At 43.8% G+C, this 16273-nt stretch overlaps 1 protein-coding gene across 1 annotated transcript in view; it reads left to right on the top strand.

Moving 5' to 3' along the window:
- Positions 1-2318: 2318 nt before the first annotated feature.
- Positions 2319-16273, top strand: part of LOC139407849 (LIM domain-binding protein 3-like) — a 69940-nt gene continuing 55985 nt past the window's right edge. The window contains exon 1 of the mRNA XM_071151757.1: positions 2319-2645. Coding sequence (XP_071007858.1) covers positions 2550-2645 — 96 coding nt within the window. The 5' untranslated portion in view covers positions 2319-2549. The remainder of the gene's footprint in view (positions 2646-16273) is intronic.

The following is a 16273-nucleotide window of genomic DNA, read 5'->3' as shown; positions in this document are numbered from 1 at the left end:
TTCAAATTAGTGGATTCGTCTATTTCAGCCACACCCGTTGCTGACAGGTGTTTGATATCAAGCCCACGGGGTAGGCCACCAGTTGCCCATCCCTGTATTAGATGATGCTGCACTGTAGTTCACATCATATCAGAGGTTGGACTCTCACTTATCCCAGCCAGACTCCCAGGAGAGTAATTCAGTGGAGTGAATGACTGCCAAACATAACCAAAGGTTTCTTTCACCGTCTTCACTCTTTCCAACGTATTCCTCCGTTGACAATGAGAGCTAAACTTAGTGCATGTGACGTCTCTTTAGGAGGGTGTCAACCAAATTAGGCTGGGTTTCAGATTGGGGAGCGAGCCCTTAATTATTATCTCTTGTCCTGTGTTGTGTCAGTACACAGCCCCTGTGACACACTACCCTGCCTGCCTGCCTGTATCAGAACACTGCTCTTATCGTGGCAGGGCATGGCCGCATGATCCGGCTTGTTCTTTTCCCAGAACTACACTACCTAGATCCTCTTTGGGTTCTGAACGCACAGTACCAGTCAAAAGTTTGGACACACCTACTCATTCAAGGGCCTCTCTTTGTTTTGACTGGTTTCTACATTGTAGAATAATAGTGAAGACATCAAAACGATGAAATAACACATGGAATCATGTAGTAACCAAAAAAGTGTTAAACAAATCAAAACATATTTTAGATTCTTCAAAGTAGCCACCTTTTGCCTTAGTGATTGTGGAGGCTAGGTCTTCTGATGCAGCACTCCATCACTCTCCTTCTTGGTCAAATACCCCTTACACAGGGATGTCGTATCTCTCCAGAATGTGGTTGTAGCCATGCTGGTTGTGTGCCTTGAATTCTAAATAAATCACTGACAGTGTCACCAGCAAAGCACCATCACACCACCTCCTCCATGCTTCGCAGTGGGAACCACACATGCAGAGATCATCCTTTCACCTACTCTGTGTCTCACAGAGCTCAACAGACCAAAGGACAGATTTGGTCTAATGTCCATTGTTCGGGTTTTTTGGCCCAAGCAAGTGTCTTCCTCTTCTTATTGGTGTCCTTTAGTAGTGGTTTCTTTGCAGCAATTTGTTCGTGAATGCCTGATTTCACACAGTCTCCTCTGAACCGTTGATGTTGAGATGTGTCTGTTACTTGAACTCTGAAGGATTTATTTGGGCTGCAATTTCTGAGGCTGGTATCCTCTGCAGCAGAGGTAACTCCAGGTCTTCCTTTCCTGTGGCGTTCCTCATGAGAATCATTCATCATAGCGCTTTATGGTATTTGCGACAGCGCTTGAACAAACGTTCAAAGTTCTTGAAATGTTCCGCATTGACTGACCTTCATGTCTTAAGGTAATGATGACCTGTCGTTTCTCTTTGCTTATTTGAGCTGTTCTTGCCATAAAATGGAGTTGGTATTTTACCAAATAGGGCAATCTTCTGTATACCACCCCTACCTTGTCACAGCACAACTGATTGGCTCAAACACATTAAGCAGGAAATAAATTCCGCAAATTAACTTTTAACAAGGCACACATGTTAATTGAAATGCATTCCAGGTGACTACCTCATGAAGTTGGTTGAGAGAATGCCAAGAGTGTGCAAAGCTGTTATCAAGGCAAAGGGTGGGTACTTTGAAGAATCTCAATATATTTTGATTTGTTGAACACTTTTTTTTTCGTTACTACATGTCTTCTATAATGTAGAAAATAGTAAAAACAATGAAAATCCCTTGAATGAGTTGGTGTGTCCAGACTTTTGACTGGTACTGTATGGTATACCAAGAAGTGTCTTTTTGCCAAAATGCCAAATTTAATGGACTCGGATGGTGGTCAGTTTTTAACCTGTTGCTCAACTGTTGAGAATCTAAACTGGGGTAGATTGTTGTGGAAGTGGAGCACATGGAGAAATCAAACAGGATCAAACCTTAGCCTCGACTTAACAATCAAGACTGTCTTTTGCTACCTATGTACTGTTACTGTAATATTAACGAGATGTTTCCTGAAACCACCCACATTGTGAGGTGTTGACGAGACACGGTTTTGGGAAGACCCTAGTCTGGAGTTGGCCTAGGAAGAGGCTATATTAGCCCTGTGAAACATGGCATGCCTGGCGTGCTGGGTGTTCCCTTACATGCCATATAAGGGACCCCCCCCCCCCCCTCCCACTGCCACTGTGCTATTGCTTTCTGTAGAGGGGTGACTATTCTTAGGCTGTCACTTCAGCTCATCTAAACAGGCAAGACCTCTCTTCCTCTGGCTCTCTACTCTCTTCTGTCTCTCTTTCTGTCATTATTTAAAAAGGGTTAGGCGTGAATTACATATTTGTCTGTGGCTGAACTGGGTTGGTTTTTAATTTGCTGTGCTCCCAGTCTCATTTGACATTTCGGGGAGATATTGTATCTTTTTTTTTGTCCTCACCTGTACTTTTCTTTTTTTTTGCACCTTTTTTTCTGCTTTCAGAGGCTACTTGGCTCCTGCCCCACCCCCTCTACCTCCATTTTTGGACACCACTTTGCAGGAAGATTAAACCACACAAGCAATCAAAGCCTTTGGAAGAATGAGTAGCTACAATATTTCTCTGAGTGGGCCGGCCCCATGGGGCTTCCGATTGCAGGGAGGCAAGGACTTCAACATGCCCCTGACCATCTCCAGGGTAAGAGCTTGATTCAACCAATTCAAAGTACATATAACCATACTTTGTGTACACACACACACACATGAAGATATTTCTCCATCCCATAGCCCATGTGTCTTTTGGCCAATGAGACGGTCCTTTGTCCTGCATTAAGCTTGAATCTCAATGTTGTGGTTTACATGACGGTCGGTGCTTGACGCAGTCACCAAACCCTTGTATGACGTCAAGTATTGTATTACTGCTACGGTACTAGTACAGTACTTGTGGGTATGTTAAACATGGTGATCCTTTTTGGGAAGTTTGGTTGATTTGGTAGATTGTTTGGGATGCAGTGTTTATTGTAGTAGTTTCAATACATTTGTCTCATTGGTTGGTATCATTGTGTGGTATTGAAAATCCAGCGCTAAAGCTTGGCATTTGCTGAAGTCTGAGAATAGGCTTTGTTGTGTTTGACCTTTTTCTGTAGTAGTATGTTCACCTTACACATTGTAAAGGCCATGCATAAAATGATGCCAAAACTCTGCCATGTGAACATAGAAACCGAAATTGGTGGATGGGTGAGGATGCCGGCCAACTTGTGTATTTTCAGTCTGGAATCGTGGCACGACGTACATAGTTACTTCAGTTGCTACTCCAGCTGTGGTTATGCCTTTTTGAGTGTTTTGCGTTTGTGCTGTCACGACCCGATATGTGGATTCATTGCCATTTCCTCTCCAAAAACTGAACCAATTGTTGTTTTTTTCACCCTGTAATTTTGAGGTTTCGAGGTGTATTTCCCCACTTTGTTTTAGTAAGAGGTGTTGTAAGAGGTGTTGTGACCTGAATATTACAAGTTATTTTCTGGGAAGAAAAAAATCAATTTTCGATAAACATCTCTTCTAAGAACATCAATCTATCAGTGCCATTCAAACAGATATTTGTAGAAGAGATATTTCTTAGAAGAAACGAGGAAACTGAAATAACAGGAGACTGGTATGTGTGCTCTGGTGTGTATTCCTGAAGCATATGTTCATAACGGGTGCATCTTTGGATATATGTGCATAACTCACTTGTAGATTACCTTGACATTACCTATGTTAGGACTGGTGTGTGTGTGTGTGTGTGTGTGTGTGTGTGTGTGTGTGTGTGTGTGTGTGTGTGTGTGTGTGTGTGTGTGTGTGTGTGTGTGTGTGTGTGTGTGTGTGTGTGTGTGTGTGTGTGTGTGTGTGTGTGTGTGTGTGTGTGTGTGTGTGTGTGTGTGTGTGTGTGTGTGTGTGTGTGTGTGTGTGTGTGTGTGTGTGTGTGTGTGTGTGTGTGTGTGTGTGTGTGTGTGTGTGTGTGTGTGTGTGTGTGTGTGTGCGCGCACGCACGCACGCGCAGATCCTTTTCTATTCCTAGGCCCCAGGTGAGGAAAGTCTCTCCACTCAGTTGTGTGACTGACTGGCATTAGAGGAACCTGAGGTTGGAGAAAATAGAGGCATATAATTAGACCCAGGGGTGTCAAACAGTGGCAGTTGGATGTGCTCCACACTGAAAGGATTCAATGGCGTTCCGTCACCCATCCACACATACATTGTGGCCACAGAACAATGTTCACTGGACAGGCTCTCCATTTATCCCTCTACGGTGATGAAGACTCCCTGACATGGACTGGTTTTCAGCACCCACACCGCAGAATAGAAAGATGCACAGCCAGATGCCGTGCCTGTCAAAGTAATGTCTCTGTCTTTGCTCTGTCTCTGCACATCAGAGAGGCAGAAGTTGGCATGGAGAATGCAGCTATTTCCAAATCAACCTATTGCCCCTTCTCCTTACTTGATCTGAAAGGATTGGAGAAGTGTAAGCCACACAGTAAAAAGTCCACCTACTGTAGCATTTCAAAGGGCAAAGTAGTATAGCTATTACTATTATTAAAACAGTCCTTTCAGATCTACAGGAAGTGGATAGGGGCAAGGGGTCCATTTGGAATTGAGGCATACATGTAGCCTCAGCACGCACTAACTTTGATTTCAGTGAGCCTTTAGAACTGGTTGTTGAATACCTTACTGTACAGTCTTGTATAGAGGAGGCCTTCAAGCTGGGCTCTCCAGTCTGCAGCACAGGAGCACAAGGCCCAGTCACTCAGCACTCTGACAGGTGGAGAGGAACTTCCGCCTGCTTAGAGCTCCTGCTCCCGCCTATGAATAGTTCCTGTCCCACCGGTGGACAATGCTGTTTGTTTGGGTGGTCCATGACTGCTGTCTTTTTTTTTTCCATAGCCAGGTGTGACAGAGGGAGAGAATGTGTGTTGTGTTGCAGCCTACATACTTTGCATGCACTGTATGATAGAGAGGGAAGTTAAGGGGGTGGGGGGGTTGGGTTGTTAAATTGCTGTTAAATTGCTGATGACCAAGCTGCTGCTCGTGTCACTCACATGTGACGGCCTGGACTGCACAACCTCAGCCCTGTACACACATACTGCAACGGCTACTGTGGTGGTTCCAATTACCCATGTCATGTTACAGTATGTCCGTGATATAGCTGGCTACATAAGATCTAGCACTGTGAGACAGATCCCCAGGGGCGAGGTCTGGTTGGATGGATTATGGCTGTAAAAAGATGTGTTGTGTTATAAGATGCTCTGTGTGCAGTACATCTCAAGCGACTTAAAACATTACTAAAATTCAAATCTGAAACATTATTATAACAGTATAGCTATGAAGGTTGAGTAAACTTCCATGATGCGGGCACAAGTAACATTCCATTTTTGACGCTGTAGATTATTCTTCTCATTTGTCTGCATGCTTTACTGTATATTACGCTGGGTTTATCAGGGTTAGAATAGTTAAAGGGATTTTCCGAGTACTTTTGTATACTTTTTAGCCAGTAGTTCTGAAAGTAGAGCTCACGAGCCAAAAGTGGTCCTCGAAAATTGCGTACATATGTGCAGATAGAGTGCATTTAGAAAGTTTTTATTTTATTTAACTTGGCAAGTCAGTTCAGAACACATTCTTATTTACAATGATGGCCTAGGAACAGTGTTCAGGGGCAGAACGATTTTGACCTTGTCAGCTCGGGGATTCAATCTAGAAACCTTTCGGTTACTGGCCCAACGCTCTACCTGTCGCCCCGGCAAGTCAGCTAAGTGTTCAGACCCCTTGACTTATTCCACATTTTGTTATGTTATGTTACTCTAAAATATATATTTTTTTAAAAGGTCCACAAAAACACAGTGGCCTCCATCATTCTTAAATTAAATAAGTTTGGAACCACCAAGACTCTTCATAGAGCTGGCCACCCGGCCAAAGTAAGCAATCTGGGGAGAAGAGCCTTGGTCAGGGAGGTAACCAAGAAACCGATGGTCACTCTGACAGAGCTCCAGAGTTCCTCTGTGAAGATGGGAGGACTTTCCAGAAGGACAACCATCTTTGCAGAACTCCAATCAGGCCTTTATGGTAGAGTGGCCAGAGGGAATCCGCTCCTCAGTAAAAGGCACATGACAGCCCGCTTGGAATTTGCCAAAAGGCCCCTAAAGACACTCAGGCCATGAGAAACAAGATTCTCTGGTCTGATGAAGGTTAAACTCTTTGGCCTGAATGCCAAGCGTCACATCTGGAGGAAACCTGGCACCATCACTACAGTGAAGCATAGTGGTGGCAGTATCATGCTGTGGGGATGTTTTTCAGTGGCAGAGACTGGGAGACTAGTCAGGACCGAGGGGGAAAATGAACAGAGCGAAGAGCAGAGATCCTTGATGAAAACCTGCTCTAGAGCGCTCTGGACCTCAAACTGGGGAAAAATTTCACCTTTCAACAGGACAACGACCCTAAGCACCCAGCCAAGACAACGCAGGAGTGATTTCGGGACAAGTCTCAATGTCCTTGAGTGGCCCAGCCAAAGCCCGGACATGGCAGTGACGCTCCCCATCCAACCTGAAAGAGCTTGAAAGGATCTGTAGAGAAGAATGGGAGAAACTCCCCAAATACAGGTGTGCCAAGCTTGTAGTGTCATACCCAAGAAGACTCGAGGCTGTAATCACTGCTTTAACAAAGTACTGAGTAAAGGGTCTGAATAGTTATGTAAATGGAATATTTCAGTTTATTGAAAAACATTCTAAACCTATTTTTGCTTTGTCATGTGTGTAGATTGATGAGTTAAAAAAAAAACAATTTAATCAATTTTAGAACATGGCTGTAACATAACAAAATGCGGAAAAAGTCAATGTTGTCTGAATACTTTCCGAATGCACTGTATGTGCACCACATCATTGCTCTCTCTCTCTGCTATGGATGAATCATGTGCATCTTGCTAGCTGTCACTCATATGGCAAGGGACTGAAGCTCATTGGTTGAACTGGAATGGCTAGGGGGCTGGCCCACGTGGGGGGAAAATGTAGGGAAAATGGCGCAGTACAGCATCCAGAAAAACAGTTTCTTTCAAACTATGGGTTTTGTGGCTAATTGAGGGAAGACCGTAATTGTGCTCAAAGACGATGGATGTATGAACAACACATTTGACACATCCAACCCAAAGCGGGAGGTTTTGAAAATACTTGGTAGTCGCGAATGTTCTGGAGCATGTCTTAAACTCTAGGTCTGGCTTTGGGTATACTGAAACAGGTTAAGAGCTCTGTCTAACTTTATACAAAATACCTGGTTCAATGACCTCTCTTCCAAAAGGTGCTAATTCATTACATTTAAAACATAGATTTTTATTCATGTATGGGCTATGAATTAGATACCATCACCTTTGCATGTGAAATGTAATTTCAATTCTTGGCTCAAGTTTAAAGCATTTGAGCTCAGTCTGTTGCCTAAGATACCATGTACAGCAAGGGAACAAATCAACCCCGGTGGTTTGGTTCATGTGAAATGTTTACAATTCATCGATACCCCTGGAATTGTAGATATCTACATTAGATAATGGCCCCTGTCTCGTAGAGGCAATAACAACCGTGTAGACCAGGGTTTTTGAACTCTGTTTGCCGAAGGGGCATTCGGTCTTCATTTTTATTTATTTAACCTTTATTTAACTAGGCAAGTCAGTTAAGAACAAATTCTTATTTACAATGACGGCCTAGGAACAGTGGGTTAACTGCCTGTTCAGGGACAGAACGACAGATTTGTTTGTACCTTGTCGGCTCAGGGATATGAACTTGCAACCTTTCAGTTACTAGTCCAATGCTCTAACCACTAGGCTACCCTGCCATCAACATTTGCCAAAAATTGTCCTCTCTCTATTGTTTTTGGAATTTTATTTTTTAATTATTATTAGTGTGCTGGACCATCAATAAACTGTATGAATGTAGGTCCATTATCATTTCTACACAGTTTCAATTAATTTTTTAAAAAATGACTCAAACCGCGGCCCCCGCGGGCCGGATTGGAGCGCCCGCGGGCCGGATTGGAGCGCCCGGGCCGTAAGTTTGACACCCCTGGTGTAGAGGTGAAAACAGGAGTGATGCTAAAGCAGATACCACATGGGAAGCATGAACTTGAAACCCTGCTATAATATCAAGCAGCAGACCGTGATAAATACCTCACTGTGAGGCTGGGATGAAAATAAACCTTGTTGGAAGAGAGGCCTTTCAAAAATATTCCTGCAGTTTTCAAGTGGGACACTGTGAGGTTGGGATGAAAATAAACCTTGTTGGAAGAGGGGCCTTTCAAAAAAAATGTCCTCTGTTTTCAAGTGGGGCACTTAATTTGTCCACATTCCGGTCCTGGCTGGCTTGCATGTGACTTGGCTTCTTTGTGTGAGAAAAATCAGCTGCTGTCTCTGTCGTCCTCAAGAGAACGACTCATCAAATCAAACTTTATTTGTCACATGCGCCGAATACAAGTGTAGACCTTACAGTGAAATGCTTACTTACAAGCCCTTAACCAATAGTGCAGTTCAAATAGAGTTAAGAAAATATTTGCCAGATAAACAGAGGTAAAAAAATAAATAATAATAAAAAGTAACAGGGGGTACTGGTACTGAGTCAGTGGGCGGGGCTACAGGTTAGTTGAGGTCATTTGTACATGTAGGTGGGGGTGAAGTGACTATGCATAGATAAAAACAGCGAGGAGCAGCAATGTTCAAAACAAATGGAGGGGGGGCCAATGTAAATAGTCTGGTGCTCGTTTGATTAATTGTTCAGCTGTCTTATGGCTTGGGTGTAGTAGCTGTTGAGGAGCCTTTTGGTCCTAGACTTGGCGCTCCAGTACCGCTTGCCATGCGGTAGCAGAGAAAACAGTCTATGACGTGGGTGACTGGAGTCTCTGACAATTTTATGGGCTTTCCTCTGACACCGCCTATTATATAGGTCCTGGATGACAGGAAGCTTGGCCCCAGTGATGTACTGGGCAATACGCACTACCCTCTGTAGCACCTTATGGTCAGATACTGAGCAGTTGCCATACCAGGCGGTGATGCAACCGGTCAGGATGCTCTCGGTGGTGCAGCTGTAGAACTTTTTGAGGATCTGGGGACCCATGCCAAATCTTTTCAGTCTCCTGAGGGGTGAAAGGTGTTGTCGTGCCCTCTTCATGACTGTCTTGGTGTGTTTGGACCATGATAGTTCGTTGGTGATGTGGACACCAAGGAACTTGTAACTCTCGACCCACTACACTACAGCCCCGTCAATCTTAATGGGGGCCTGTTCAACCCGCCTTTTCCTGTAGTTCCTCGGATGTGAGTCACCATTTTATTGGATTATAAATTCCCCATAGTTATGAGGGAGCACTGTGACATTTCCTTTTAATATTGGACTGCTATTAAAAACTAATGTGGCCTTCATAAGATGTCTGAGAGAAATGTCAGCAAGGAGATACATTAACTCGGAATGCCAAATGTGTACATAGCAAATCTCTGGGGTACAGTAAGGAGAATAACACTGAATTGGAAAAGGGGCATCCCTAGTTAGTTGTATAATTGAAATGTCTCTCCTGCATTTAACCCAACCCCTCTGAATCAGAGAGGTGCGGGGGGCTGCCTTAATTGACATCCACGTCATCGGCGCCCGGGGAACAGTGGGTTAACTTCTTTGCTCAGGGGCAGAACAACAGATTATTTTTTTTACCTTGTCAGCTCAGGGATTCGATCCTGCAACCTTTCGGTTACTGGCCCAACACTCCTACCCACGCTATTGAGAGGCACATGCAGGATTGCTGGTTGTGATATGATCCTTTCTATTCTGCGTTGCCTGTTAGGACACCTTGGCTCGCAACAATTCATGTTATCAAGAAGTTTATGGGACTCATGAAAGTGATTAAAACAAAATGTAATTTATTTGAACTTCTTCAACTGTCCTCCAAAATAGCCTCAGAAGATCACGTTTTACAACAGGCTTTAATCTGATCTGTAATCATCCTTTACGCAGTTTGCGGCCTCAGCTGTGTCATGTTGCTATTAAAATTTGTCTCTTCTCCTCCCCTGGGCAGTGGCCTAGGTTGTTGAGTTTCGAGTGTCTTCTTACCTTCCGCAATAGTATTTGTTTCAATTGAGGGAGGGCTGGTTATCCAACACAGAAGGGCTCATCTGACAGTTTTAGTTAAAGCTTCTTGGCTATAGTATGTTGCGGTAAAGTGGTCATTGCTTACGGCCTTTAGTCTGGCTGTGAGACTTGATATTGACAGATGAACACATCCCCTTGAGTGGATGCGGGTGATTATGTTCTTTCTGTTTGAGTGTCGGCCCGAGATCGAGGGCAAATGGGGCCATGCTTTCAAACTTTCGAGTCATTGCCTCTCATACACTGATCCTCATGTTGGGTATGTGACCCTGTCTGTGACAAGGTGGATTTGACGAGCTGATTCGTTCATTCAAATCAGTAAATACAGTACACCATCCAGCCATCACTAAACGCGTCTAATTATCTTAACGTAGGCTAAATGCAACCTTGTGTGAGGGTGAAGCACATCATGTTTATAGGCAATATCTAGTAGAATAGCACTGTCTGTTTTACCCTTGGACCGCTGAGTTGTTAAACCTTTGTAGAGCGTCGGCCTTGTAGATTTGCCATAAATCAGTGTCATACACTAGACTTAAATACTGTACCTGTCTTATAATCAGCAGACAAGGCACACCCTCTAAACCCATCTGGTGTACATTAGATGAATGTCAAACTCCTCCCCTTGCCCCCAGGATTTAACAAGGTCTGCTTGATGCAGTTTGAACCCTTTCAATTTACTGTGCGGTCTGAATTCCCCCACTTCTCCGAATCCATACGGGTTTATGTGTAGTTTTATGGGCCGTATCTTCCTCCCCAGTTAAATAGTTTTATGGGCCGTATCTTCCTCCCCAGTTAAATTCCCTCTTCCTATCAATCAAGCTCGCTGCAACTCTAAACAAGATGCAATCCTCCCCCCACAGTAGCAGACTGAAGATTGAGGTCCTGAGCAGTCAGTAGGCTGCTGACTCAGTTTGATAACGTGTCTGTGATGTTAGCCCGGGTCTCACAGGCCTCTGCATTCCAGCAGCACCCCCCCCCCCCCCCCCCCCCCCCCAGGCCTGTGGTACGAGAGCCAGTGACTGGGGCTGCTGACAGGCAAGGCTGTTTTTAGCGAGCCACTGAAGGTCAGCGCTGCTTGGCAGATTGTGAGGGCTATAAATACCAACAGTGCCCACCTCCACCCCTTTCAGGGGTCAGGGGACCGGGTTGGGACTTAACTCAGCCTCTCTTAGCTGTCCATTGGTGTCAGCGGTGGTTTAATGTCTCCTGGAGCCTATGATGGCTGTGTTCTCATGGTGTTTAATTGCTGTCACTGAGAGGTAATCTGGACTGTTGACCTGTGAAGAAGCATTGAGGCTTTCCCAATGCAGACTAGGACTGCTGGGTAGAGCAGTGGTGTTGGGGATAGGATATCGGGTCACCCTGATTCTTTTTGCGCTTGCTAGCAGAAACTAACCTAAGACTCAAGCTTTGGTCTTCAAGTATGTGGCTTGTAAAATGACACATATTTTGGACAAATGAAACACTTTATTCTGTGTAAATATGGTGTCGACCTTATTTTCCCCTGAAATGAATACCGTACTAGCAAGAGAACTTCTGGATTTTTAAGTGTTTCCCTCTCATAAACCTGTTAATTTATGTTAATTTATGTAAAAGCATTGGGTGTACTTTTGAAACCTCAGAATGATCTTGTGAAAGAGCAGTTTGAATTAATACAGAATGATCTTGTGAAAGAGCAGTTTGAATTAATACAGAATGATCTTGTGAAAGAGCAGTTTGAATTAATACAGAATGATCTTGTGAAAGAGCAGTTTGAATTAATACGTATTGAATCAAATGTGTTGGGGACACATAGATGAATCAAATCAGAAGTTCTGTGTCATGATAAGTGGACAAACTCATAATGAACAAAATATGAATCGTGGCAGGCCAGGCCAGTGTGGCATCGTGGCAGGCCAGTGAAACTGTGATACAAGAGTGTGGGGCCTCATTTCAGCATATCGATACTGTAGCTCTTTGGCTGGCGATCACTCTTTAGTTAGCTACTGTACTTCTGACTCTTTACTGATTTCCCTCTTTCTTTCTCTCTCTATTTTCTTCCCTTTTGCCTTTATCTCTTTCAAGTCAAAGGGCTTTATTGGCAACATATGTTATAGATAATAAACAAAAGTGAAATAAAAGAGGAACAGTAAACACTCATAAACCTTCCAAAGGAATAGAGACATTTGAAATGTCATTATGGCTATATATTTCTCCTCTCTCTCTCTCTCTCTCTCTCTCTCTCTCTCTGTGCCCCCACTTTCCCCCATGGTCTTTGCCTGGCCCATAGAACAGGCCAGTCCTTTGTGTGGTGTGAGTGCACAGGAGATTTGAGCTGGCATATCAGCCAGCCATTCACCCAGATATCAATAGACCAGAGTCGGGGTGGACGGTTGGTACAGGTTTTGTGAGCCAGTTGGTAATCCACTCCTCACCCTCTCTCTCAAGCCCTTTGTTTTTCCTGGTTGCCCCAACATTTCTTCTTATTATTTGCTTGGTGGCTCCAGTGAGAAACAGAAGTTTCAATGAACTTGGATTTTGTAGCTTATTTAGTCAGCGGGGGGATTCTACTCATTTATTGATGGAAGAAGTTTTCCATTTTAGTCATCATTGGGGGAAAGATTGTCTAAAAAATGGAGCAACACCTGTTGCATGTTTTACTCCAGTAGCAATGTAATCTCTGTGTTATCTCATTTCCTGCATTATTACGGCGTGACCCTGATGGTCAACTTGACTGTAAGATGGAGAGGGTCACTAGTAACTCTTTGATCAAACTATCTTGTCCTCTATGGCACCAATTGTAATAGAGTTGACTTGACTGACCAGTGGAGCACAAACACCATTGTAAATACAACGTATATGTATCAATCAAATGTATTTACATCAGCCGATGTCACAAAGTGCTGTACAGAAACCCAGCCTAAAACCCCAAACCGCAAGCAATGCAGATGTAGAAGCACGGTGGCTCGGAAAAACTCCCTACAAAGGCCAAAACCTAGGAAGAAACCTTGAGAGGAACCAGGCTATGAGCGGTGGCCAGTCCTCTTCTGGCTGTGCCGGGTGGAGATTATAACAAAACATGGCCAAGATGTTCAAATGTTCAGAAATGACCAGCATGGTCAAATAATAATAATCACAGTAGTTGTCGAGGGTGCAGCAAGTCAGCACCTCAGGAGTAAATGTCAGTTGGCTTTTCATAGCCGATCATTAAGAGTATCTCTACCACTCCTGCTGTCTCTGGAGAGTTGAAAACAGCAGGTCTGGGACAGGTAGCACGTCCGGTGAATAGGTCAGGGTTCCATAGCCGCAGACAGAACAGTTGAAACTGGAGCAGCAGCACAGCCAGGTGGACTGGGGACAGCAAGGAGCCATCATACCAGGTAGTCCTGAGGCATGGTCCTAGGGGCTCAGGTCCTCCGAAAGAGAGAATTAGAGAGAGCATACTTAAATTCACACAGGACACCGGATAAGACAGGAGAAGTACTCCAGATATAACAGACTGACCCTAGCCCCCTGACACATAAACTACTGCAGCATAAATACTGGAGGCTGAGACAGGAGGGGTCAGGAGACACTGTGGCCTCATCCGATGATACCCCCGGACAGGGCCAAACAGGCAGGATATAACCCCACCCACTTTGCCAAGCACAGCCCCCACACCACTAGAGGGATATCTTCAACCAACAACTTACCATCCTGAGACAAGGCCGAGTATAGCCCACAAAGATCTCCGCCACGGCACAACCCAAGGGAGGGCGCCAACCCAGACAGGAAGATCACGTCAGTGACTCAACCCACTCAAGTGACGCACCCCTCCTAGGGACGGCATGGAAGAGCACCAGTAAGCCAGTGACTCCGCCCCTGTAATAGGGTTAGAGGCAGAGAATCCCAGTGGAGAGAGGGGAACCGGCCAGGCAGAGACAGCAAGGGTGGTCTGTTGCTCCAGTGCCTTTCCGTTCACTTTCACACTCCTGGGCCAGACTACACTCATTCATATGACCCACTGAAGAGATGAGTCTTCAGTAAAGAGTTAAAGGTTTTAGACCAAGTCTGCGTCTCTCACATGGGTAGGCAGACCCTTCCATAAAAATGGAGCTCTATAGGAGAAAGCCCTGCCTCTAGCTGTTTGCTTAGAAATTCTAGGGACAATTAGGAGGCCTGCGTCTTGTGACCGTAGCGTACGTGTAGGTATGTACGGCAGGACCAAATCGGAAAGATAGGTAGGAGCAAGCCCATGTAATGCTTTGTAGGTTAGCAGTAAAAACCTGCCAGTCTCTCGGTTTCTCGGTCTGTCCCTATAGTCTGTCCCCTCAGACTAATGACACATTTTCAGACATTCACTGAGTACAGTTTGATTTATTCATGGATGATGATAATAATAAATATTTAGAGGGGCTTAATCAGATTTTTTTTTTTGGGGGGGGGGACTATTTTTGTTAAAACGTGGCGTTTTAGTCTCTTTTTCAAATTATTATTTTAATCACAACCTTTTATATAGCAAAGCATAAATTATATTAATAAACTCCTGTCAATTGTCCTGGACCCTGTCATAAACGATGACTGTCATCATTCTTTTCCCTCAATATTAATCTGAGAAACAGCACGGACACAATGTCTAGGAGCTCCAGTAATACATTATGACTGGCTCAGGAGATTTTCCTTACCATGATCAAGAAACACTTTATTTAGGGACAGGATTTTATGATAAACCACTCTGTGATCCAGCAGTGGTTTTGGCAGTAGAATAGAAAGTCAGTTTTACCAATTGAGTGTGGGGCAATCAATAGCCATTAATGGCTATCGAAGGCTTTTGAAGGGCCTTAGATTGTGGTTTAGCAGTGACCCATCTGTAAAAATGTAGTGTACACCAGGAATGTCCTTATTACCTCTGTTCACAGAGGAGATTGTCATCGGTTACATTCCCTGTTCCAATGGTTAGTTTCCTCTGCGGTACTCAGGACTCCCCACTAAATACAGCAGCAGGCTCCGTGTTTAACATTTGAACCTGTCTTGAGATTAAAGTCTTATGTACAGGATCACTGCAATATAATAAATGCCATTGTTCTTCCAATTATGTATTTTATTTTTGAAAAATAAATGTGTATTTCTTGGGGGGGGCTGTTTTTCCCTTTTTTTTGCAATGGAAAAACAACAACAACATTGCATGTTTTTAAGTCCACAATAATGCTTCAGCCGCATGAGGAGACCCCTTTTGAGGTCTTGGAGAAATCTGATAATATTTGTTTAGGGGTGTAGTTACCCTTTAATTCAAGTGCACACCTAGCAAGAGGCTGTTGTTTATCAGTGTTTTTGTAGTGCACATGTGATGGTAGAGTTTGCAAATACTCACTGGATTGATGCAAATAATCATGATACCATTCTGCCAGGTAAGCATGGGCAACTTTGAAGTTAACATTTTAATTGAAGGTTTTTGGGAAAGCTTTTCCATCTAGACCTATCAGAAGACTGTTTTCATTAGCATCATCGCTAACGGTTACACAAAGCGGTAGATGCGCACATCATACACAGACAGGGGCATTCTCATTGCCTCTTCAGGAAGCTGCAGGAAATACAAATCACTTAATCATTCTGTTAATGTCTTAGATATAAATCTATCTGTTGAAGTGGGAAGTTTACATACACTTAGGTTCGAGTCATTAAAACTCTTTTTTTCAACCACTCCACACATTTCTTGTTAACAAACTATAGTTTTGGCAAGTCGGTTAGGACATCTACTTTGTGCATGACATAAGTAATTTTTCCAACAATTGTTTACAGACAGATAATTTCACTTATAATTCACTGTATCACAATTCCAGTGGGTCAGAAGTTTACATACACTAAGTTGACTGTGCCTTTAAACAGCTTGGAAAATTCCAGAAAATGATGTCATGGCTTTAGAAGCTTCTGATAGGCTAATTTACATAATTTGAGTCAATTGGGGGTGTACCTGTGGATGTATTTCAAGGCCTACCTTCAAACTCAGTGCCTCTTTGCTTGACATCATGGGAAAATCAAAGAATTGTAGGCGCCCACAAGTCTGGTTCATCCTTGGGAGCAATTTCCAAGCGCCTGAAGCGTACTATTGTTTGTACAGATGAACATGGTACCAAGTATAAACACCATGGGACCATGCATCCGTCATACCACTCAGGAAGGAGACGCATTCTGTCTCCTAGAGATGAACGTACTTTGGTGCGAAAAGTGCAAATCA

This window comes from Oncorhynchus clarkii, chromosome 1, assembly GCF_045791955.1.
Source record: "Oncorhynchus clarkii lewisi isolate Uvic-CL-2024 chromosome 1, UVic_Ocla_1.0, whole genome shotgun sequence".
Classification (NCBI taxonomy): Eukaryota; Metazoa; Chordata; class Actinopteri; order Salmoniformes; family Salmonidae; genus Oncorhynchus; species Oncorhynchus clarkii.
The sequence above is the reverse complement of the archived record's forward strand: the minus strand, read 5'-3'. Positions and strand labels throughout refer to the sequence as shown.